The 26,939-nt window shown below is 33.0% G+C and overlaps 1 protein-coding gene and 1 long non-coding RNA gene across 4 annotated transcripts in view; one reads left to right on the top strand and one right to left on the bottom strand.

Moving 5' to 3' along the window:
• The window catches only part of LOC127699995 (receptor-type tyrosine-protein phosphatase mu-like), a 60,810-nt gene that overhangs the window by 761 nt on the left and 33,110 nt on the right, over positions 1 to 26,939 (top strand). Inside the window, exons 1-8 of one of the 3 annotated variants that reach the window (XM_052203434.1) lie at positions 2,987 to 3,048; positions 9,629 to 9,683; positions 18,022 to 18,237; positions 19,804 to 20,025; positions 20,645 to 20,845; positions 24,712 to 24,894; positions 25,912 to 26,103; positions 26,363 to 26,497. In XM_052203434.1, coding sequence (XP_052059394.1) covers positions 3,046 to 3,048; positions 9,629 to 9,683; positions 18,022 to 18,237; positions 19,804 to 20,025; positions 20,645 to 20,845; positions 24,712 to 24,894; positions 25,912 to 26,103; positions 26,363 to 26,497 — 1,207 coding nt within the window. In that variant the 5' untranslated portion in view covers positions 2,987 to 3,045. Of the gene's footprint in view, positions 1 to 2,986; positions 3,049 to 9,628; positions 9,684 to 18,021; positions 18,238 to 19,803; positions 20,026 to 20,644; positions 20,846 to 24,711; positions 24,895 to 25,911; positions 26,104 to 26,362; positions 26,498 to 26,939 lie in introns of those variants that run through there. The other 2 variants (XM_052203425.1, XM_052203436.1) reach the window with 2 other exon arrangements.
• LOC127700571 (uncharacterized) lies at positions 13,681 to 14,790 on the bottom strand. The gene is made up of 2 exons (XR_007981645.1): positions 14,634 to 14,790; positions 13,681 to 13,970 (listed from the first exon to the last, which is right to left on the bottom strand). It is a non-coding gene; the product is annotated as an uncharacterized LOC127700571 (long non-coding RNA).

Below are 26,939 nucleotides of genomic sequence, written 5' to 3'. Positions count from 1 at the left end.
AATAAGAAAAATTACGATTTGTCTCTGACTTATAATTGTTTCACGACAAGTGTCAATAATTACATGCATATTTTAGGCAAAAATATAAATATAAACCTGTCTCAACAACTGATTCTTAACTCAGAAGGAGCTAAAATTGTTAGACAAGATGAGACTTGAGACTCTATACCCATGTCCATGAAACGTAATGCTGACTGAGCATATCTATCGTCGATTCTACATGCTGCTTAAGCTCAAGCTAAAAAAGGCAAATGTTACTTTCTATTATTTAACACATACTGGAAACAACCCACGACTTACATGTATCGTTCTTGAACAAGTACGCTGCTTTTCACCATCATTACACACATAGGAGGCGATCGAATGGAATATTTAAAGATGTAAAAGTCAATAAGCCAGATATCATTACATACGGATACATTATAAAATGTGCCTAACAACATGAAGAAGGAAGATCCGTAAATCAATATTAGATCATTATACAAATATTATTGTGTTCTTTAAACTAAATGCTTCCGCTTATAACAACAGAGACTGGCAATGTATTATACGGTATCATTTACTATTGAGTGTGTTTTATGTTGCGTTGCTTTACCTTCGAACCTTGTGTCCAATACCTTAAACTTTTCCTTTTTTGTAAATGGCTGTGTATAATTAAAACAAAATATGATGTGGTACGTTTGACAGTTGCTGTATATAACAAACCGCAATAGAACAAAAAGGCTGATACTGTGAGTACGTATACACAAATTGGTATAGACATATACATGTATATATATATACATTCTGCATCCAAGAGCCTTGCTTTTCGTTCAATGACAAACAAGACGGTTAAACTTCCAGCTATATCAATACATGCAATACACAAAGTCGATCTAAAATATTTCTTGGTTCCAAGAAAGTAATTCTGAAAATAACCGAATGTCGAATAGAACTCAACACTCTCATGTGGCACATTATTTAATCAATATATTTGTTAACCGAAACTTTCAGATTGTTTAAAATTGCCTATGTGTGTAGCACATTTAGGATAACTTACGAAAAATAGGAACTTTCTCTTGTTTAGATTTTATTTGCGCTCTTAAAAAGCATTAACGAACAGTCTGACAATTTGTCAAGCATCGTTAAATAAAAGTGTGTCGTATTACCCGTATCTCAGGTTGCTATCTTTATCCCATCACCTTTAACCTGGTAATAAGATATTTTCAAATATTTTCAACGAAGAAAAATATTTTGCTGTAACCACAGTTGATCTTTTTTGCTATAGGATACATACAGATTACTTTTTTTTTTCAGTCCCATGCCTTTTCCATATCGGCCCAGGTATTTATCTTTTTTATGCCGAGTACAAAATAAAATTTATATGACGAGAAAATGTATGGTTATTCTTTATAAACTGCAACTCTTACAACTGTTCCAAATGAAATATTTGGAGTAAAAACCATAATAATTTGTTTAATTTGAAGCGGACGACGTAAAAATTCCGCGAACCTGTATTCTGTATTCTGTATTTGCGTCATAAAAATAAAACTCTACGGAAACGCATTGTCAACGTCATAAACAAGGCGATATATGGTCATTACCTATATATCACTTATGAATATACGGTCAATGCAATTTGACTGCTCAAATAGCACAATTGCAACGTTAATTAGCCGATCACCCTCTGTCATGTCTTTGTGTGTCCGATATTAACAGACGACAAAAGAAATACCGGAAGTAACTTGCGCGAGAAGCACTGTAACGGGTTTTTTGCACGAGAGGCCCGTGATACGGGTTATCAGCCTGGGTGAGAATTTATGCAAAAACTATCATATTAATGCTAAGTATATGATAAAAATAGATAAATACAATATATATTATAAAAAAATACTGATATGGATTATTCGACTGTGTTTGCATTTATGGCTAGGTTAACGAAGTATATCTCTTATAGATGAACTAATTATTCAACATTGTTAAGTAGCGAATGCCAAGTACTTAACCTCTTTCAAGATTATGGTGGGCTTAAAGTTTTGAAATATTTAAGGTATTGCTGTGAAGGTCAAATTGCACTTGATGATTTCCAAAATGGATAGATGGGAATAGTTTTGCACCATTTCTTATGTAATAACTTGTTTTTGTGCATTTGTGTTCATAATTTAGATTTATTCAATCCTTTTTTCTAACTCTTTTATCTTATAAAACTTTGATATTCCTCTTGGTCATATTGTAGAAAACCCTATCAAAGATACCAGGCTTAAAGTCAAGTATACCATATATACCAGACGTCCATTTTATTCAAAACCGTATTGTATAACAGTTTGTTGTTGAGTTATGATTTCATAATTGTAAAATTATTTTTTTGCACTTTGCGTACCTTTGAAATTCGGATAAGATACGGAAATAGGAATGGTTTATCGAATGATTGGGTACTGAGTTCATAACCATTTATTGTAGAACTATTTTCATTTGTACAACTGTCAATAGAGTAGTGCAAACAATCTATGTCGGTCTTTTCAGTAACTAAAGACAATTTTGATTGATGGGTTGATTGAATGTTGGTTGATTATGTCCAATGGCAAATATTTCATGCATGTTCAGGACGAGAACAAATTAACAATAAGTACAATAGGAAGGTCCTGTTACAGAGGCCGTCCGGGATGAAGTTCGTGGAAATTTCTACTTCCACGGGAAAATAAGGGTATATTGGATAGGGACAGAAAATTAGCCTTGCAACAGGTCACCTTCGGACCCCTCAAAGAGTTGTTGCAAGTTTTCTAAACGTGCAGTAATGAGCTTGACACTCTCTTTACACGAGGCATCGGATTTAACGTCCCCGTTCTGACCGGACGTAAAGACAATTTTGGAACTGTGCAGTAATAGTGAATTGTTCAGAGAGGTGAATAAAGAAATATATTATGTTCATTGAAATATAGTAAAAAGATTGCATTTAAAAGAAATCTTCCTGTTTGTAATTGAAAAAATAATTTGTATCTTTTTAGATAAAAAAAATAGGTCAGCCAAAGAAGAAAGACTTTGGCCTCGGCTCTCACAAAAAATGAAATGGTTAGTGTTTTACTGGAGTACGATCCAACTACGTGTTAAGATCAAGTGAAATTGATTTAAATTTTAAACGTAGGAAAAAAATATTCCAAACAACAATGAGAGATACAAACCAAAGCAGACACTACAGTTAGGTTAAAAATCTAGATTCAACTGATGACCATAGTAGGTTCAATGTTCAGTTGGAATCGTATTTTTTCTCGTGAATCTGTTTAGAGCAGTTTTTCTTTTTTTAAATTTGAAAAATTAAATGCGAACAAATTGATTTACTGTAGACTTATTTTGCAAGTTTGTCATTTGTATGCATAAACTTTGTTTAATAATACACAAATGTTGAGCAAAAACGACACACACCATCTTTTTTTTTCAAATTCCGCGTTTTACGTGTGTCAAAGTTTCTCGATTACTATTATTTCTATTGAAATATAATCTTAACAACATTGTCTTAAAAACGTCCGGTTTTTTCAAATCTGAATCGGGTTTTAAAATGAAAATATGAACAAGAAAGACGATATTCTAAACCTTCAACGGTACGTTATTTATTTTTTACTCTTAACTTAGTGAAAAATAACTCATGAGACCCAAAACATATAACTTACTTATTAATTTTACCCCTTTTCATTTAAATATTGATTGAGTTTACCGCAATCTGGCTTTAAACCTAACCTTAAGAGTACGATATAAATCATGAGATCTTTTATAGAACATGATCATTAGAACTAAGAAGTGGAGACTTATTCATTTTATCCATGTTATGTTATATAAAAATAAGAAGGTAAGATGTAGTTTGATTGCCAATGAGACAACTCTCCACCAGAGACCAAATGGTATAATAATATAAGTTAACAACTATGCTTATTTTGTATAAGTCTGTTATATTTGATTTTTGTTATATGTTATTTGTCGCAAACTTAAATGACAATATACTTTGAATCAAATTGAAAATAAATTACAAAAATTCCATACATATGATACAAGCTTTACAATAATTACTTAAATGTAATAAATTCGAATGCTATGGAGTGACGGACAGATTCGATGTATTTCCATCAATCATGTCCAAGACATACCCAGATGTCGATATCGAATCGATTTCGATGAACTTATACACTCATAACATAACCAGATGTAGATTTTGATGACGACACCAATGACAAAACCTGGTTTCGATATCGACAATGTCGACTCGATATCGATAATGACTTAAGATAATGAATAAAAATCAAGACATATCAAGCTGATTAAATTAAGATCGAATATGAAGATTGATATTATAGAAGATGGCTGAATTGTAATTTATTTATTTGAAAAAAAAACAATCAGGTGGTCACTTCAATCTCCAAATTACTGTATCCTTTAAAAAAACAAATTAATGTATTCTTGTGTTCTTAAAAATAATAAAAATCTATTTTGTTGTATAACGATGACATTTAAGTGCTACTAAGTGAGATATGGTTGCATACGAAGGTCGTAAAAATGCAGATACAGTACACACATGACTTACTATATATATATATATATATGTAAAATTCAAATCCATGGGATGTGAACTGGTTCCCATTTCAAACAGAGAAAACATGGTTTATTTTTTCGTTGAAATTAGATTTTAACTTGATTTGAATAGTTTCGAGTACTCTTAGACCGGTACTTTGTGATTTTGTCTATTTATTGTTGTTCTTCGTGCTGATTTGATAAGTCAAGCCTTTTGCTTCTGAATTTTACATTTTGTATTTATGTATTAATGCTAAACTACCGTCCTAGATTTAAGGGAAGGGGTTAACGCTCAAGTTTAACCCCGCCACATCCTCAGTGTGACTGACCCTTCTCGGGAGCTCTGTCATTAAGTGGTTGCCGTTGGTTGATGTCTGTCATATTTGATTTTTGTTTATCATTTATACATAGATCAGAATGTTTGTTTTCCCATTTGAAAAATTTGACATTTTTTCATGCCGGTATTAGTGTTAATCTTTGTTGAAGACTGTACGGTGACGTATAGTTGTTAACATCCTCATCCTTTTTGTGTTTGGTGGTCTGTTGTCTGATTGGAAATCGTACAACATCCTCTTATCTTAATGGTATACTAAACTAAACGAAATGAATAGAGAAACAAATTATGAAGAAAGTGTTTAAATGTTGATATGGAATTGAAATCGTCGACATATTAAACAGCTGAACCAGGAGAAACTAAATTGTCTATACAGATAACTGTAGCAGATAGACATTTGGAACATTATGTGTCGATATCGACTCGGACTCGATGTCATCGATATCGTCGATATCGACATCTTACAACAGACGAACCAGGAGAAACTAAATTGTCTATAAAGGTAAATGTAGAAGAAAGAAATATGTAACATAATTTGTCGATATCGACTTGATGTCGTCGATATCGTCGATATCGACATCTTAAACAGACGAACTGGGAAAAACTATAATTGTCTATATTAATAACGTAAAAACAGATAAACATTTGGAACAATATCGTCGATATCGACATCTTAAAACAGACAAACCAGGAGAAACTAAATTGTCTATATAGATAACTGTAGCAGATAGACATTTAGATAATAACTATTCGATATCGACTCGTTATCGTGGATGCCGTCGATATCGAAACTACATCGTGTCTTGGACATACCTCATTTCCTTTGAGTTTTACATTCTCATGCGTGTAAAAGGGTCTTTAATCTATATTTTGGAATAAGAATATTTAAAGAATATATTTACTTTTACTTACTTAAAATCGTTTAATAGAATTAAGATAAAGATAAAAGAATCAATGCATGTGTTTAATAACAAAGACAGGTGCGCATGCATCCTAGTAAAGCACAATCACATTTTGTAAACCGTTATGAATATGTGTATTGAATTTATGCAATGGACCGGTAGGTGTCAAAAGTTTACGTCAAAGTCTTCTTTATATAAAAAATATGACATCTTTATTGTTAAAATTTAGTTGTATGAGTTGTAAGGTCTATACCGGAAGAAAACATTATTCTGTTCATATGAAATAATTGTATGTATTTCTTAAATTTTGCACATAATCTTTGAATGACTCTAAAGAAAAACTTCTATTTGAAAGATCGTCCTGAATATGCATGAAATATTTGCCACTAGACATTGAGCAACAAACAATCAAGAAATTAATAGATTTATATATCTCTCTTCAGATTCACGTACCTTTGGTTATTCCCCTTAAGTTAACAAAAAACCGTCTGTACGTACGCGTATCATCATTAATATATTTCTAAAATATAACTTAAAGCATGGTTATATTTTCTGATATAATAATGCATTTCAATTTAAATTAGGTTCTTTTCCAGTTTTGAATTTTCAGTACTTTATTGCTTTAAGAAAATATTCCCTCTTACTAGTTTAGGTTGAATTATTTTGACCGAAAAAAAACATGTCAAAAGGATAATGACTAATTTTTATTTAAACTTAATTGAAATATATTTAAATGTGCTCAGTGTCCTTATCGGTACGCATGTTGATTCTACAAAAAATAGTTAGATAGTTTGGACATAGTACTGAATATATAACATTATCCAGTTTTACAGTTGTATTTTTAAGAACATTTTTTCTGGGAAAAATACATGTGCCTCGTTCTTTTCTGTATTGCTGATCTTTTTTACGATTTTATCGGAGACATACCTATTGATATCCTAGAGTCTGCTACGTGTATTTACAAAAATTCCGTAGATTAAGTATAAAAACAAACGTTAGTTTAGTCTACTGATGTAAGGGCTGACAGTTCATCGTCAGTCAATTCAAAGTTTGAAAATGAACTTATTGCACATACACTTGTATTCATGTACAAGTATTTAAAACAAGCCTAATATTGCTACTCTCTCAGACACAATCTATCTTTCGGCTATTCTGTTTCGACCCTTTTGGTAAAAATATACGCGAGAGGGGTAACAAACATATTCCGATCGATAAGTGTAAAGGGTAAAAAAATCTGAAATCAAGCACAATCAGAGTTATTGTGTTTGATATCGTTTGACTCTCACGACTGTAGCTTCGAATTTCCGTGGACATATGTTTAAACAGACATCAAGCGACAGACGCAAAAAAAAAAAAAATGCAAAATACTATATTTTCTTTTCAACTTGGCAATCTATTTGACGATTAAAGCATGCCACACAACTGTTAAGAAGATTTGTTTAACAGGTTCAAGTAAAAAATTAAGACTCAAATAGGTCATAAATGGAAGAAATTGGTTATAAAATGAGGAATTAAAGAGTGTAATGTGGATGATATAATCAGTAAATCGGTTTATGCATGCAGCCTTGCCAGTATTTGTTTGTTCCGCTGCATGCTAACAAACCAACAGGTCGACATGCTGAGTAGATATAAGAAGATGTGGTATGACTGTCAATGAGACAACTCTCCATCCAAGTCAAAATTTATAAAAGTAAACCATTATAGGTCAAAGTACGGTCTTCAACACGGAGCCTTGGCTCACACCGAACAGCAATGTTCGAATGAATGATTGTTCATAAGTTTGAAATCAATTGCTTAAAGTATTTTTTTAAAGATCCAAAAGACGACTAGACAACAGACATACAGGTCAAAAATTCGATAGTTCTGCAGAATTGCAGTTAAAATAATGCAAGTATCGATTTTACATATTGAAGATTAAAGGAATCAAATCGGAAAATCCTGCTACGATTTTTCCAGCGACGGATTGAGAAAAGTGAACTCTTGATAGTGAACTTGTGATGGATGAAAGAACAAGAGATGATTTTGAAGTACTCCGTACTTGCACAATGAATGGACAATTAAAGAGCAACATTTTGTTTCCAAATTCCTTAACGCATTATAGACTAGAATCTTGGAAATCATAATACATGTAATAATGCTGTTCTGAAAATGGCAGATCTTACACTTGTTACAAAACATTATTTGTCTTTATTCAAAGATGTTTCATCCCAACCAAAGTCTCAATTAGCAACATTTTAGAGTATCAATTTTAGGATGCCAAGTCTTTTTTGTTCTGTAAATATCATCAGGTCAATTGTTAATCTGTTTTATTTGATTAAATTATCCTTGTCGACCTTTCGGTGTGTCGTCCTGTAGTTGTGTCAGTCTCTCGCAGTGTTATAATGTCGACTTGATTCTGTATGTCTATTTTTTGTTGTGTTTGTCTGTTGGCATGTTTATGTGTCAACCAGCTGGCATGTAGGACTGTCTTTCTGTCGGTTTGTCTTCCTGTCGGCATGTCGTCGTCTTTCCGATGTGTCACCCTAGGCTTATTGGTGTGTCGTCTTATTGGTGTATAGTCCTATTGGTGTGTCATCTGTTGGTATATTGTCCTGTTTTTATTTTGTGTCGTTCTGTGATAGTTGTTATCTGTGGTATTTTTGGCTGTTGATGATAAAGATATATTTAACAGAAATTTCAACAAAGAAAGAAAACCGAGCTATTTTTCCTAAATTCATAATATTATTTTTTTTACTATATTGGGGCAAAATACTGGAGCATAGTATACTAGTTACAAAATAGAGGAAAAGAGAATACCGGACTATTTTCCCCTATTTTTAACTTTGTCACTTTTGTTTTTAAATATAACTTGTTTTCTATTTGCAATCAGGCCAAATTTGGTCCCTCAAGCTAAATGCATGCAAATGGAAACTTGATTGGTTTTTTTTTAACATTTTCAAATTCTAAATTTGGTTAAATCAAATATATGTTTTACACGAAACAAAGCCACATGTAGCACAGTTGACTACACAATTATGTCGGTGATTATCCTAAACAATATATTATACGTCAGATTCTCACAATATATTCTGCTACAATCGGACTGCCATTGTTTACTTGAATGGAGGATACTCATGCATAAGGTCACCAAAGACCAAAATATAACCTTGTTTTCTGAAATTTACTAGATCTTTTTCGACATTTTCCATAATATTATAATCAAGATTTCTAAAATAAGGCGACACTTCTGTTGAATTATCATATTCCTTACACAAATATAAAAAAAATACCTTTTGACTGATGATTGCTTATTGGTTTTTAACGCCACTTTCAGGAATCTTGGTTATATGTTGGATGGAGAGTTGTCTCATTGGCATTCATACCACATCTTCTTATATCTATATCTTTCCATTTTACCCATTGGTAGTCAGGATAATTCTTTTTGCACATATTTATTTACTTAGGGTGTAATGCTCTGTTTACAGATCATTTTTAGATCCCACAAAATCTGTTTTTTCTCCTGGAGGCTGGCCTGCATACATGTACCATACGATAGAATATTTTACTCATGTGTGTAAATGTGTTACTAAAATGCAATAAAAAGAGAGGTTTCAGAATGAAAAAAAAAGGATTTCGATTTTAGTTCAATTTTAATTTTTTTTTTTTTAATATTGATGATTCAGAAATGGTATGGACCATAACAACTTAAGCATCGCCAAAAGAAATAAATGTTCGAATGGTCATTCGAAAAAACATTAACAATTTTCAGAATTGCATTCGAAGTGCTGTGATGATAACACTTTTTTTTTCTGTATAGCATATTTCATCTTAAATTAACAGAAGAATGATGTTATATTTCATTTTTCTTAAATTTCAGATGCAAGTGCTCGTAATAATCTCAGAGATCTTCATTGTAACAGTAACAGCACAAAGTAAGCATATGTAGTCCTTTTTCCAAACTCCCTTTTAAGTAAAATTGGTAAGTTAAAATAGAATTTCAGCACAACGAATGATTTAACTTAAAATGAATGTCATTTTACATGTAGTTGGTTTGTGATATGAGAACGGCTGGATTTATTTCCTGGCAAAAAAAAACGCACCATAGATACTCGGATTAAAATTTGTACTTCAGACGCGCATTTCGTCTTCAAAAGACGCATTAGAGACGCCCGAATAAAAAAAAAGTTAAAAAAGACCACATAAAGTACGAATTTGAAGAGCATATACATGATATATACCCAAAATTCCGAAAGGTTTTGCCAAATACAGCTAAGGACTACTCCACAGTATTTTCCAAAAGAAAAACAATGTCGTCATTCACCTCAAAAGATAATCAAACCTTTTCACAGACTTATTCACAGGGAATATAGTTACGATACTGTTGTCAAATCATTAAAGATGGCATTTTTGGGAATTAATATTGATTCACTCATAGGGTCTTTGCATCGAAATTAAACACATTTATTCTAAAACTAGTTGTTGGCATGATGCGGGTTATTTTCGTCTCGTTTAATTTATGATGGCTTGATAGTAAACCCCTAACGGGAGGGATTGTGCTTGATTTTCATATGATGAAGACAATCTGTCGTTCAGTTAATCTGATGTCTGGACCTGGCATGTCAGTAACTGCTAATAGTCCTTTGTCCATTTATGTTGTTCATTGTCATTTTGCTTAGTTTCTTCTATTACCTGTTCTAACATCGGACTCGGATTCTTTTACACTGAGTTTACTGTGCGTATTGCTCTGTGTTTGTTTATTCAACATTGGCTAGAGGTATAGGGAAATGGATGAGATCTCGCAAAAGCTTGCTGTTCGGTGTGAGCCAATGCTCCGTGTTGAAGGCCGTACCTTGACCTATAATGGTTTACTTTTATAAATTGTAACTTGCAATTGAATGGAGAGTTGTCTCATTGGCACTCATACCACATCTTCCTATATCTATTAACCCCGCCGCATTTTTGCGCCTGCCCCATGTCAAGAACCTCTAACCTTTGTTTGTCTTGCGTTTTTTAAATTTTGGTTCATTTATTTGTGTCGGAGTTTAGTGTGGCGTCTATTTCGTTAAACTAGTATACATTACTGTTTAGGAGCCAGCAGAAGCCCGCCTCCTGGTGCGGGATTTTATCGCTGCGTTGAGGACCCATTGGTGGACTTGGGCTGTTTTATGCTTTTTGTTCGGGTCGTTGTCTCTTTGACACATACCCCGTATAAGTATTTAGATAAGCATTTGGTGAATTGATACAAATTAGTTTGTAATCGGAAAATATCATATATTTTTATATTAAAAAGTTCATATTAAATCTGCACGTATAGAAACATTTTTTCGTTACCTATGTAAAGTATCCGAAATTGTAAATCGGAGATTATTAACTTGTTCTTTAACTCAAATTGTCATAGGCAGGGGGATTTCCAGTGACACTAGAACAATAGAAAAGTGACTCTTCTTATGAAAGAGATAGAAAAGGTCAAAATAAAGAAAGACAATTAACACATAAAACTCGATATGCATAGGGATGAATATTTCTTAAAACACAGAACCATAATATAACCTTTATACAACCACTCTAAGTAAAGTATATTTTAAAGCTGAATTTGTTGATATCAGATTTTTTAGTTGCCAAATATGCTGTTAATTGAACAATTTATTGCACAACATAGGGTGTATAAAAAACTGTCAATTTTGACTGCATATTTTTTATTTTTTTTTTTAAATATATATCAAACCTTAATAATGTAGCTTTCTGAGGATCCAATGTTTAACGTGTTCCAAAATGTAGTTTCGCCACAAGAATTTTTCAAAGTTGGGTCATTTTGTCTATATCAATGTCTGTAAATTCGTATGATCGAGCACACCGATAAGTGTATCGTTGGGACAACTCGATATAATGTAATCAATATACGTGACAAATTACCTAATGTGAAGTGTATTGAAATCATCATAATATAAATGATCAACATATTATGTTTGAAAAACATGAGTCCTATAATATAAGACTTTAAAGGTTCATATCATTTACATTCAACGTTTTTTATCGGATTTTTTTACTATTAATGTAACCTCGAGGTTCAACATTGATAGTGAAAAAAAATCCCATAAAAACGTTGAATGTAAATGATATGAACCTTCGAATTCTTATAATATAGGACTAGAAAACATGTGATCCAAATTAACCACGTGTGTTAAAGAACAGACTTTGCACTTTTATGATGTGCAAGTATGCGCATCTTCCATATTCAAATTTGTTAAAAAAAAGAAAAAATTGAAATACTTACACACTACGCAATAGTTTGGTCTTTGTTCAAAAATGATGAGTATTTTTATTTGGTATTTCTTTGATATGAATATACTTATTTCTCTAACTTTGATTTATGTTTATTGTCAGTTCATGTAATATGTTGGAGTGTGTGCAAAATAAAAATATCCATCCGAGTCAAATTAAAAATGCATAAATTTTTCTTATCTTTTGTATAATTGAAAACTTTTGCAGGTGTTGATTCAGAAGTCCGCATCTGAAATCTTTAACGTGCATATTAAAGTATAAATAGTGGCAGTTTCAGAAATTTTCCTAAGGGAACGACCATTTAACTTTAAAAAAAAGGGGGTTATAGGTTTTTTCTTTAAAGATATTATGATCCCCAATTTGATGAATTTTGTTGGTAATACTTTTATACAAACACTACACATAGGAAAGTATATGTTAAGTCTGAATTTATTAATATATGAAAAATGTTTGACTCGGACAAAAAATACATACCCCCCCCCCCCCTCCCCCGTTTTGAAGTTAAATGGTTGAAACTTAATGGGATGCCCACTTACTGCATAAAAGGGGACCCGCTCCAGTCCTGCTTCAGTGATTTCGTATATAATTAACCAAATTTGTCTCACACTGAAAGGGGCGGCCGGGCACCCTGCCCCCTATTCAGACTCTGATGAAAGTTTGTAAATCAGGCGGGTAGCATGCGAGGAGCTTTTTTTAGAATAACTTGGCTAGTTCTCTGACGTCCAACGACTGTTTTCCCAGACAAGCACGGCCCCAGCTTCTCTTGCAAAACAGCCGTTGGACGTCAGGGTAATCTCGGACTATAACTTGGCATGTCGTATTAAACAAATTAAATCTTTATTTTGTCATAAACTTTGTGAACTACAATGTCATGCAAACTGAAACCAAAAGCCCATCCTTGATAAAAATGTCAAGTGTGCCAAATGTGCAATTAAGACGGCAACCAGATCGTATCATAATATGAACAAGCTGTGGAGTTTTTTTTAAGTTGGTAACAAGACAATCATAGCTTATGATTCTTGGACCGTCTCTGTCCCAGTTGTAACATTTCTTTAGAATGCAAATGTGTCAAACCCCAGGGTCCTCCACAAAAAAAGAGATGGTCGGACACTTGTCAAATATGTCCCAATATAGCTTAAAAAAGTCATGAAACTTTAGGCTAAAATTTAAACTGCGGCCTTATTTTAAATGTCGTTGATGCCAAAATATATGATATGTTAATGTTCAAAATTGAATATACAGATGAACTTTTGTGGGTCTTTCCTTTCCCTCAGTGACTAGCATTTTCTAAAAATCACCTAGCCAGTTGTTATGAAAACGTACTTCGATGCTGGATTGAAAGAAACTGCCTAATAAAGACACAAAGAAGATGGCCTCTTAACAGTCCAACAGCAATGCACAAACTTAAGGAAAACTCATTTATTTCATCTTCTTTATCAATAGAAATTTAAAACATGAGCATTCAGAATTTACATGTAAACAAAATATTGAAAGACGTGGTTTAAAATTTACTGACAATGGAGGCAACAATATTGATGAAAGAAATCTTCAAGATTTACAAAACATTACCGACAAAAGCCTTCAGTTGGGCAATCTTACTGTAATCTAATTATCTCTACTGATAAATAATGCAACACTAATGACACATTTAAGTTTTGGAATAATTTTATTCACAGAGACTGTTTCTCATTGATGTACATTTCTTTGCTCTTGTCTTTTCGGAGTTTAAATTGGGAATCCTTTCAATGCCAGAAACTGTCTATTACCCAGCTGAGAGCTAGTGGTTTTTCTGCCACAATTACAAGGAAAAACTAGCTACAACTTGTACTGGATCAGGCACTTGAATCTTACATCGATCTTGATGTTAAGCAGTTAGTTTAATGGCCCCTCCGGAACTGTTGGATTCTGTGACAGTCTTCCTTCCATACAGAATATCGCTGCAAAAAAATTTGAACATTCAATTAGGTGATAATAATATTATTTGGCAATCCAAAGAGAACCTGAAAATATTAGACCAATGTTTGAACAGAGAAATGCCCCCTGAAAATCAAATGGTTGTTACCACAGATAAAAATAATCTAAATTTCGTAATATTTTCACCCGACATCCCCCCCCCCCCCCCCCCCCCCCCCTTCCCTAATTTGTTCAAGGTATGGTGGTTTTACCCCTTTTCGGCTTTCAGTATGTCATATTGTATATCTTTAATGAAAATTGCATAAATTAGATGAATTTCTAGTAAATTTCTACGATATTCTTTATCATTTGACACAATACCATGCATCTGAATTAAATTGTTTACTATTTGAAAAAGCGCGCCTTCTTTTTACTTTAATTTACCTCACTTTATTTCACGTAGCAACACACATTAAAAACTGCCAATCTTTGCTGCATATCAATTTTTTCCCCCGATAAAAATATATATCATACAACATGATCAACTTTACAAATTGGGAGAAAATCAAGGATAGTATTAAAAAGAATAATGAAAGGATGGCATGATTACAAGTTTGAACCCTGACGACACTGAAAATCGAAATTGACGCATTTACCTATCATATGAAGATACGATGAGGTGATAAACTTAACAATTAATAATATACCTGGTTCATTATCATATTCACATTATGTTGACACGTCTTAGTTCGTCTGTGCTAGCTCATTTCAAACAAGCAAAACAATTACAGCATCATCCGTTTTTCTTTACCGATCGCCTCTAGTCAGAAGAGCGCACTGTTTACAGGGGAGGTAATATTTTGTCACCAGATCGCACACTGTAGGTATGTGTAAATTCCAGTTTTCTTCTTTATTTTGTTGATGGTGACAGGTATTTATTAATCTATTCGGTTTAGACAGACTTTGTCCACAGTCGGGTCGATGTAGGGCTTATCATACAATAAATGCACTTTAAGGTGGCATAGTGACCTCTAGATGTTTATTTTGGAGTGGTTGATATTACATGTAACCCTGATTTCCGTTTATGAATGAATAACGTATTTGACTTACAACAAACTACCATTTAATAAGGCGGAGACTCCTGTCATTCAAGATTCCAGTAGCGGTTACCAAGCGTTTGCTTCGTCTCATCTGTAACCGTTGTTTGGGTCCTTAATACATCTGTGTATAGACTACTATCGTTTAACCGTGCACTGTGTATAAATGTGGTGTCTTTCACAAGTTAGGAAACCTATCATTGCTTGTCTTTATCAATTATATGTTTTCTAGTTTTTTGTTCTATTCATATTTTTTTTTATAGATTTTTGTTATTGCTTCGTTTTTATATTTAAATGATAATCGAATAATAAAATTAAATTGGATGTTGATGAACGATTTTCGGTAATTTTTGTTAAATTAAATCAAAATATATTTGCTGCAGACCAGGAAGGTATTTAATTTAACTTAAGGTTCTTAATGGTAAATTCGAAGTAATCCTTAAGGAAATTTGTTTAAGGATGCCATCATTTCGTTGGTTCCCAACTACTATTTCACAAGTCTGTCAACACCGAGGTTGTGAGTTTGAATCCACAAGTGTCAGGTGCGCCAGACTCCAATGTTAATTGACTAGGATTCATTTTGTTAACCTATTGTCGTGGGTCGATGGTTCTCTCCGGGCACTCCGGCTCAATAGTACTGAAAGTAGCCTGAAACACCAATCAACCAATCAATCAATCTCGTTAGTTAACTGTTATGGAAAGTTTGTGTCGCAGGTAACCACGGATACGTCCAAGTTGTCGGTGGCTTGCCACAATCCCATTACTCTTTCCTCGGTTATGACTTCAAATAAAGCAAATTGTCACTAGTTTATCACGATACGAGCAACACGACGGATGCCTCTAGTGGTGTAGAAACTACTTTCAGGAATATATGAGTTAGAGTTCAATTTTTGAGGGATTTTTTAGTTTTCTTTGACGAACTTTATACTTTTCTATATTGTTTCGACATTTTTTTCTATGGCCATTGTATTTCTAATTTTATCTTTCTTCGATTTAGGCAGTGTATATAGTCAATGTTTTAAAGTGCGATTTAGAGTTTGTTATGTATTAATGATTTTGTTAGCAGTTGAGGAACCGTAAAAAGATCTCTAGATGTTTAAAGTCATGTGATACGTCAATTTGAAAAAAATAAGTTAAATATTATGTTTTATATACTTGCATGGCGGCTTTGTTTTTCTATATAACACATGAACATGCCATTGGACTTTATATTAAAAGAAAATCATTGATCTAATAAAAATCTGTTTAACAGACGTACAATGTACGACTCTCACTAAGGGAAAATTGGTCACTTCGATAAAGTTCTATAGTAACACTTCAGTTTTTCAAGACATTTTAGTTATATATGAAAAGAGAGGATCTTTTGAAAGACAAAAATACTTTTCACAAAATAAGTCTACATGCCAGAAAGCAGGTTTGTTCCTTGGATTGTTAGGTATAAGATTACCTTACCGTGTTTGAAAGTCACAGATAATAAATAATTGATTAAAGAATTTAATGCTTCTTTTTGTGGTTTAATTAGAGTTTTAAAAAATTGACAGAAGCACATTATGTATCAAGCACATAAACAGTATATATGTCAGCGCTATAACAACCCTATACACAAAAAAAGAAAGAAAAACAATACATTCTTCTAATACCATTATAATGCTAAAAAGAGGAAAAAAACAAGTTAAATCAGGCTTTTTGTTTGTTTTGTTTTAAATATTTCTACGAAATTGTATGCATTGTCATTGAGAGCACGTGCAATCATGGATGTGTCGTTTCATTTTGGATATTGTAAAACGCAACATTTAAACTTTATTGTTGTTTTCCAATATGGTTGATATATCATGTTCGCAATATCTAGTACAAATGGGTGTGGGGTACGAATCAATCAACAGTAATCCGACACTAAGCAAATAAGATAGAAACTACATGTAAATCATGTATTTAGCACATCATAAAGCAGCGTTCACACATAGCCGATTATGGCTCCCGTTTGAGATCATACAGCACAACGACACGAAAGTGAAAAAGTTGGATTACTATCTTTAATGATTTTGAATGTTCTATTATTGTCGGAAAGCAGTCGTATATGTGCATAATAGAGTCCTATGGATCAGAAATGGTCAGGAGAGATCTGTCAAGCATCCCCGAGAGTTGCAACAAATGTAGGTACGTTAGGCAACATTTTGGATTTTGACTAGTCGGGTTACAGTTGTGACTATGTCGTGACAGATTCTGCTGTATCTGATCAAAATCGTAACAATGTTCTGTTTCAGTCCACTGTCTGATCTCTGTCATGTCGCATTCGGGAGAATTGGGTCGCTGTCAGAACAGATTCTGGTTTGTTTACCATGCGAAATATTGCAAATAGGATTTAGAACGGGACGCTTCCTGAACAATATTTGATTTTTGTCGTGGTTTTATAATTGTTTTCACAAATTTCCAGCCACAAATCAAAGAATCTTGATCCGAATTTTGACAAATTTTAATCGGAAATGGTCCTATCAAGGACGACAGTTAAAATCCTTATGTGTGACTGAGGCTTTTATCCCGCGTATCGTTACGGCAGGTACAACTGATCTATGTTTCCGATTAATATTTACAATAACTGTTTTCGCTGTCGTGTTTCGTAGATTTGTGTCTGCGTTTCCGACTGCAATTGGAATACAAAGAATGATGTCTTAGTTTAGCCGACTTTTGTCTGTGTTACCTATTGTATCTGTCGTACTGATAGGGTGTGATTGAATTAAGACTATAAAATAAATACATTAGTCTTGTATCATTTTTAATTTTAGTTTCTTGTGTATAATTTGGAGTTTAGTATGACTTCCATTATCACTGAACTAGTATACATATTTGTTTAGGGGCAATCTGAAGGACGCCTCCGGGTGCGGGAGTTTCTCGCTGCATCGAAGACCCATTGGTGGCCTTCGGCTGTTGTCTGCTCTATGGTCGGGTTGTTGTCTCTTTGACACATTCCCCATTTCCATTCTCAATTTTATTATTGCAGTAAACCTTGCTTTAGAAGGCAAAGTATTACAAGATTCAACGTTAACAGATGGTGGGAAGTCTTACCCTGCACACCTAGCTACAGACGGACCAGCAACCAATAATTGGGACGATGGATGCTCGTCTACAGCTGGAAAGCAAGGGACGGCATGGTGGGGTCTACAACTTGTTGAAATGGCTTTCATTACAGATATAAAAATATACTATCGCGGTGGTAGTAAGTATCAATTGTACGACAAAATAGGAAGCAACTAAGTCAAAATTGAATGGAACCTATTAAAGACTTTCACTCCGATAATTACAAAGAGCTATGTACGAATAATCTAAAACTTGATAGGAATTTACCAAAAAAACAAAAAACAATCATAATAAGATATCAATATAGTTATATGACTAATGATAAAGGAATATTATATGGTATTATAGACTTTACCATCAGTTTGTAAAACTTGTGCTAACAGGGAAAAGGAGGAACGTCCGTATAACGATGTATTATGTTTGAGTAACATTGTGTCATAGTTAGATCTGTGCAATGTAAAGAAAATGCAATCAAGATGGCATATTGCGAAACAAGCTTTTCGCCCCTAGCCAACATGTACTCTCTCCCAGTGTTAAGCCCTTGCTTTTGTCATGATCGACACATTTTGCGAAACACACTTAATAATTTTAATGTTTGATATATTTCCGTTTTGAATATCATTGGCATATTTGCTACGGAGAGTTATGCAATCTATGATCAACCAGTCAAATACATCGAATGACATATAGTTACCAGCAACAAAACCTCTGTTTAATGACATAGAAACTTAACATCCGAAGGTAAAGATGTTGTCATCAACTGACCATCTCTTACAATCAGCGGGGAAAGTATAATACTCGACTACAATTTACTGCAAAACCTAATGCAATGGATAGGGCAGATAAGCAAAACATCTATAATAGATATCATCAAAACGGGATATTCACTAACAAGAAAGCAAACCGACAAAAACCAAACAAAATAAAAACACACACACAGACATACATACACACAACCGTTTTTACAATTTGTAGTAAAAACATCGCGTAAAGATAGCAATAACTTCTCACATTCACCCAGACTAGAATGTATATATATACATATAAACCTTTGTGTTGTGAGATTTTAGCTCTATTAAAAATTAATTACCACAGTCTGATTTTAAAAGTAAAATTAAAAAGAAATTGCACTTATCTTTATTTATTTGTTGTTAATACTTCAATGTAGTTACTTGTGCTGTTTTATGATACATTAAGCATACTCTCCTGTATTAATCTATCCTTTCAGTTCCAGGAATTGACCGGGGTGTAAAAATATAATCACCTGGATCGATGCCTCGTCATCGTCATCATCGTCATCATCATCATCATCGTCATCGTCTTCACCATCATCGTCATCATCGTCGTCATCATCATCATCGTCATCATCGTCAGCATCATCGTCATCATCATCATCATCATCATCATCATCATCATCATCATCATCATCATCATCATCATCATCATCATCATCATCATCATCATCATCATCATCATCATCATCATCATCATCGTCATCGTCATCGCCATCGCCATCATCGTCATCATCACCATCATCATCATTCTCCATCATCATCATCATCGTCGTCATCATCGTCGTCATCGTCGTCATCATCATCGTCATCATCATCGTCATCGCCATCATCATCATCGTCGTCGTCCTCCTCCTCGTCCCCGTCCTCGTCCTCCTCCTCATCATCATTCTTTTTCTTATTTATATCTATAGAAAACAGTAATATGGATGGGTTCCGTTTGTATTTTACAAATGGTACATATGTTGGTTCCATGAATTCAGGTGAAGTGTTGTGTTATAGAGAATCAGAACATGCACATCCTAATGTAACACAGGAAAAAACCTGCCATTTGCCAGCAACATGGTTTTTCTTTTTCAATAGAAGACATGGTGTCACAAAAGCAGTTGTTGAATTATGCTATATCGAAGTATATGGTAAAGTATCTTTCAAAATACAAGTTAATTTTTTTTACTTTCTATAATCATCATAAACCAGTTATCTGTTATAATTGTCAATACAAAAATTTTGATAATTGAATTAATCTTTATAGTTACAAGTAACTTCAAATGATGTTGATCTATCAAAAAAGGGAAGTGACAGATACAAAAGGGACATTCAAACTCATTAGTCGAAAATAAGCTGACAACGCCATTGCAACAATGTATTTACGCCTTGTTTGGTATATGAAGTATATACTCAGCCGAATAAATTGTTCAGGAGAAAAACAACACAATAAACTTTACGCTAAAAATTGACTACCCTTTTTCGAACCAATTGCGAGTCCAGATTAACAGTTTTCTGATAGAGAGAAAGGCATACATAAGATACATGTCGAGCATTTTTTTTCATATATGGCGGGTTAGTTCGAGGAAAAATATATTATACAAATCACTGTTTATCGCAAAAGCTTCATTACAATAAAATTAGAGACTAAGAATAGCACTAGAAACTCTGTTTGTTTGAATTGTTGGTTAGTTTTACTATTGCATGGATTGCTGTCCCCTGATAATCATCCATATGCCAACATTTTCAATCTATATATTTGATTTTTAGGGTGTTGGAGAGGTCGATGGGGGGAAACCTGTACGAAGTCGTGTCCGGTAGAGTGTTTGAACACAGACTGTTACCCTGAAAATGGCTTTTGTGTTTGGGGTTGTCATTTACCTAGCTGTTTCCATGGTACATGCGATACTAATACAAGTGTTTGCACTAAAGGTTGCTTAGAAGGACGAGCAGGGAGATACTGTACTCATTGTAAGCATTTTATATTCAAACAAAATCTAAAATCAAATACGGCTCCTCTTATTGTTAGGTTTCACATAATGTATTACTTCATATTTGATAGTCACTCATTATTATTTCAATTTTCAAATTACGAAATAGGGTAATGCATTACATGCATTATTGACTTCTGTATATAAATGGGAATTGTTTCTCAGATCTGTTAAATGTACTACGATATAATTGAAAACTACAATAAAATCTTAGATTATCTTCCACTTATAAGTATTCACATCACCGATAGCGCATTATTTAATTGACAAAGAGCTCTGATTTGACATTTCTTGCGCTTCCCCAGTCTTTCTTGGCGAAAAGTGTTCGACACAAAATATTCAATAGGGGAGGTGGTTGGACTAGGGACGAAAGAATATATTCCTTGCATCAAAATGACTATAAAAAAAATACTGAAAATATAGATATACTGTTCATGATATTCTTGGTAAAGATGCGAAAACTATAACATACAAATCTGAATAATGTTATCTATTAGATTAGACTAAAAATAACATAAGAAACAAGCACGGTACTTTAATAAAAAAAAAAGTATAGTCAGCTTTTAAAGGAGGATATAGGACTACTTCCCTTTCAGTAATAAAGACCAATCATCAGCATGACTGGGTTAAGTCATAATTACCACATGCATATGTACATGCAACTAGCATACTTATAACGTTCGTCAATTTGAAAATGAAATGAATCGAATCCAAATATAGATCAAATTATCTAAATGGATAAATACATTTTGTATATGTCTGTTACCCCCAAGGGTGACTGGGGAATAGAAGTATGGTCACCATTGGTCTTCCTCCAACCGGCAGTAAAACCCTTGCTAAAGTGGGGCGTCCGTTTGGCTGTGCGGGATGTAAAAATTTGTAGCCACGTCCGGTCAGAATGGGGACGTTAAATCCGATGCCTCGTGTAAAGTGAGTGCCACGCTCTTTGCACGTTAAGAATCCTTGCAACAACTCTTTGAGGGGTCCGTAGGTGACTTGTTGCAAGGCTAAATTTCTGTCCCTATCCAATATACTCTTATTTCCCGTGGCAGTCTAAATTTCTCCGACCTTAATCCCGGAAGCCCCTATTACAGAACCCACCTATTGTATTTATTGTTAAATTTGTTCTCGTCCTGAATATGCATGAAATATTTGCCACTGGACGTTAAGCAACCAACAATCAATCAATCAATATATGTCTGTTCATTTAAAAGCTATGCATGCAAACAGCTCGAGTTGGTGATTTCCATGAAATCTACTTTGTTAGATATTGGCTTAGAGGAATTAACTGAGCTTATTGACAATTATGTACCAATAAACTATCAAGTAATGGGGTTCATGGGCAAGATTTTGAAGAAAAACTGAAAGACTGTGAATCGCTCAGAGACATATAAAAGAATTAAAGATTTACTACATTAAATATATTGTACCAACTTCAGGTTAACATGTGTGTAAAATACATTTTGCGGTATATTATCTTTTGAGTAAATCTGTTGCTCATATCTAACAGACAAGATCTCAAAATGAGGCTATTTTGTCTGTTTAAGCAGTTTTGTACTAATTCTAAAAAGTTTGAAGCCCAAATGCAAACATGCAAGAAACAATTTCAAAAATATAAAAACTGATGTCTGACAGACATATGATCATCTGAAGGATGTTGTTTTGTATAGATTTATGTTTTTTTTTTCGGATACAAGGGGCCAAACTAAATAGACTGATTACACCTTACTATTTGTTTTAAAATTTTAATTGTATGATAAATAAATAATAATGTAATTGGATTCTGGTTGAAGGCAAATTGCATCATTAATCTAATCACCGTGATTTTAAACTCAATCTGTGATCGGCGGTGTGAATACTTATAATAAAGAGCTACTTATAAGGTAGTTTCAAATTACGTTAGTATCATAAATGGAAAATCGTGCATTTGCACATTTCATATATATACGTGCACAAGGATATAGAATAAACAAACTAATGTACTCATCTGTCAATCTATAAAAAAAGATAACTGTTACAAATTAAATATGTGTCTGAAAGTCAAAATAGAAAATGCATACTAACTACATTTCGTCGTTTAATATAAAATAAAGAGGCAATTATGACAATCTCCAACAAAGTCAAATTAAGGTGGATATGAGCTATTGTCACACCGTACGGCCTTTAACGTGAGCAAAACCCATACTGTATAGACAGCTGTAAAAGGTCCCAACATGATAAAATGTGAAATTCAAAGGAAAAAAGATACGACGGCCTGATTTATAGCAAAACAATAAACGAAAAACAAATATGGCAGACAGCAACCTACATGTACAGCAGTCACTAAAAACTACAGATTCCTGACTTGGGACAGACATCTCACTATTTTATACTATTTCATACGGTAAGATTATTTTTGAGCACGAAACAGTACTCTATAACAGAACCTACCGGCTGTATCTATTATTAGTTTGTTCACCTCCTTAACATGCATGAAATATTTGCCACTGGATGTAAAGCTTACAACAGTCAAATAATCTTATTCACTTATGTTATTTATCTTTATCATATCAAATAAGTTATTCTAATATATCGTTGTTACTTTTAAAGATTTTTTAATAATTGTTTTTTGTAACTTTTTTTAAAACTTTATGAACTGTTGTTAAAAGCGTATTCTAAAACTAATATAAGAATACTTAACCACAAATGTATCATGACATAATATTAAATAATGTCATAATGTTCAAGCAAAGCAGATAAAGTCAGATATACAGGTACTCCCCAAGAAAACGATATGGTCACTGTGTAAACCATATATTTAACCTGAAATAGACACCACAAAGACCTCCTCGAACTGTATTATTGTTTTTACCAAGATAATATATGATTTTTGAAAATAATTTCGGAAATATTTGAAGAACATTTCCACCACTGCCTAAGCAATATTATAAAGAAATAAAAATATGTTTGATTGAAAATTAATTGACAGATATGGAGAAATAACAGAAAAGACATACATTGAAGACTGCTATTTATTTCTTCTATTTAATCTTAATTTAAAAAGTATGCATTGCGTATGACGGTCTTTACCATGTTTTACAAAATTCGTTGGATTAGTGCTAACTGATATTCAAGTCTTTAAGAATTTGATTTATATGTTAGTTGTTATTGGCTTTGAACTATCTTTTAGTAATTGCGAGTACTGTTAGATCAGTACTTTGTGGGGTTTTTTTTTTGTCGTTAGGTTTACATAATTGTTGTTGTGCTTCATTCCGATACGATGAGTCAAGTGAAACCATAATGGCATTTACAACTCTTTTACTATTTTATACGCCCATTTACGGGACGTATTACGGTATATCGTTGTCCGTATGTCCGTCCGTCGTCACACTTCGGACAATAACTCAAATACGCTTTCACCAATTTTCATGAACTTTTGAGAATTGTTTATATCTATTGATGTAAGCTCCCTTTCGATTTTTATGAATTTTAGATTTTATGTCTCTGAGTTATGTGGTTTTATTCTTAAAAACATAGCATTAGGTGATTTTCCAGTTTTCTGACTATAACTAAAAAATGTTTTGAACAATTTTCATGAAACATTGGTAATTGTTTATATATATTGACAGAAGTTCTCTTTCGAATCTTTAAAATTTCTGATTTTACGTTTTGGAGATTTGGCACTTTATTATGTTGTGCTGTGACACCACTGTCAATATCAAACAATCACGAGCAGAAAGGCTTTAAACTAGTAAACTTATTGGGTATGTATGTAGCTGTATAGATATTTAAACCTTTTCAAACTCTGCAAAATGAGGTACAATAAAGATATATTTTAACAAACCATGAACATTGTTTAATTCACAGATAATTTGGCTTACCGTAAGACAGCACAACAGAATCCTAATGATCGAAATCTTCCTGCGAGTCTATCAAATGATGGAGACATAACATCCTGCATAAGTTTAGTAACAACCAAACCTAATCCTTATCTACAAATTGACACCGGATCGTTAAGTGTCATAACAATGTTATATTTTGCTTTTGGAGGTAAGTTTTTAAGCCCATATAAAAACAAGGTCAATGCATATTTCCCAATACCAATAATAATAACTTCTATTGCAACTTGCGTTCATTAGGAATTGACTCACTACATTTATATAATAATGTTGATTGCCCATGGTTACGTAGCTAATATTAATACAATACGTGACGCATTTAAATTGAAATCTCTGCTAGAAAGGTTTAGAGTCAAATTATAATATTGGGTGGATTATTACATTATATAGATTTTGACTGAATTATTGTTTTTTTGAAAGTGGGAAAATACACAAGAGCGACAATACCATAACAAAAAATAAAAATCGACGAAAAGCAAACACATTTGAAGGGTGCTTTTCATGTCCTTTTCTTTGATAGGATTAAACATACATAATGAATATGATGGAATATCTTAAATTTCTGATTTGCACAATTAGGTTTATTTGCGCTTTCGTGTAGTGATTTTTCTACTCCACTGTGTTCCGCAGACTTCTGTCGTTACCAGCATTGTTGAACATGTTTTATTCGGAGTAAATTAATGTGTTAACTGAAGCAGTCAATAACTAGAAATGTAAATTCGGATTTTTATATAAAGTTAGTTGGTCAATTATTAATTTATGAAAATCGATAGGATTTTCTAATAATTTGACAAAATTTTTAACTCATTTGTGTGTTTCCCTTATAATACTAAGGCCATTTTAAGCACATCCCACTTAAAGGTTTAGCGTACACCCACATTTCCTTTGGTTCAGGTATAGCTAGAGAAATAATGTAAACATGATATAATACGACCAAGTTTGTAAATATTGTATTCATAATTAGGTTTGGACGCTGTACTATAGACAGTATATGTTGAATTCCTTAAACTTTGATATGATCCTAGTGATTACTTTTATCATTAGTTTTAATGGAAAGAACGTTCGTAATAGCTTGCAATATTTATATATTGTCTCGAAACGATATATTCAAAGTATTTTTTTATGAGATTTATTTCTTAGTTTACATGGGTATTTGTCTTATTAGCAGATGAAACGGCCAGTGTTGGTAGGTTTTCAGTATATTGTTCCAATACCTCTGAATACCTAAGTGGTATCCATTTTATAAACAACGAAGATTATGTAAACATGGATATTACAGTTTTAGAAGTTTGCAGATATGTTACTTATGTACCATCTGTTGGAAATTCCAAATTAGAGTTCTGCGAAATAGAAATCGGTGGTAAGTACTTCAACTTTTCTGACAATGGAATCAATAAGATATTTAAGATAATTATATGATTGTAAGTACTTCAACTTTTCTGACAATGGAATCAATAAAATATTTAAGATAATTATATGATTGTTGTAAAACTTTTGAGAGACTTCAGTCAAATACCGTTCGAAAATTGTTTGCTTAAATACAGCATCTGGAAAATGTATGACATAGATGATCATAGATATCAACATATAGTTCGTTGATTATATATTGTAATATTTAGGATGTCCTTCCGGAAAATATGGACACAATTGTGAATCCCCCTGTTCCAAAAACTGCATTGACCGATGTGATATAGTGACAGGAAATTGTACATTTGGCTGTTTGGATGGTTGGATTGGTGTTAAATGTGACCAAGGTAAACTGCAAAATGTGTTTGACGGTAATATAAACCAATTATGATAAGACAAATAGTACAATCTTTTGTTTTATTCCCATATTAACTATCCCAACAAAAGCTGTCTACATATATTTTGAATTAGTTACGACAATTTATCGGAAGCATACTAGAAAATTGGATATGTTCATGTGAATACAAGAGTTCAGATTTTGTAGTTGTTAGACGTGATCGTTAACACTGTATGCTTAATAAAAGATGAAATATTTTGTCTTATATTGGAATCCGATTTAGAATTTTCCTTTTTTTCTTTTTATTGAAAATGTGATATATTTAACATTACGACAACTATAAAATCGCAACCATTTAAATAGACAAGCGATATGACTATGATCAGCTGTTATGCGTTAATCTAGGTGATAAGACCATAATATGAGCAGGGGTTTTGGTTAACTTTTTATGA

This window comes from Mytilus californianus, unplaced genomic scaffold (assembly GCF_021869535.1).
Source record: "Mytilus californianus isolate M0D057914Y unplaced genomic scaffold, xbMytCali1.0.p SCAF_1, whole genome shotgun sequence".
In the NCBI taxonomy this organism is placed as follows: Eukaryota; Metazoa; Mollusca; class Bivalvia; order Mytilida; family Mytilidae; genus Mytilus; species Mytilus californianus.
The sequence above is the reverse complement of the archived record's forward strand: the minus strand, read 5'-3'. Positions and strand labels throughout refer to the sequence as shown.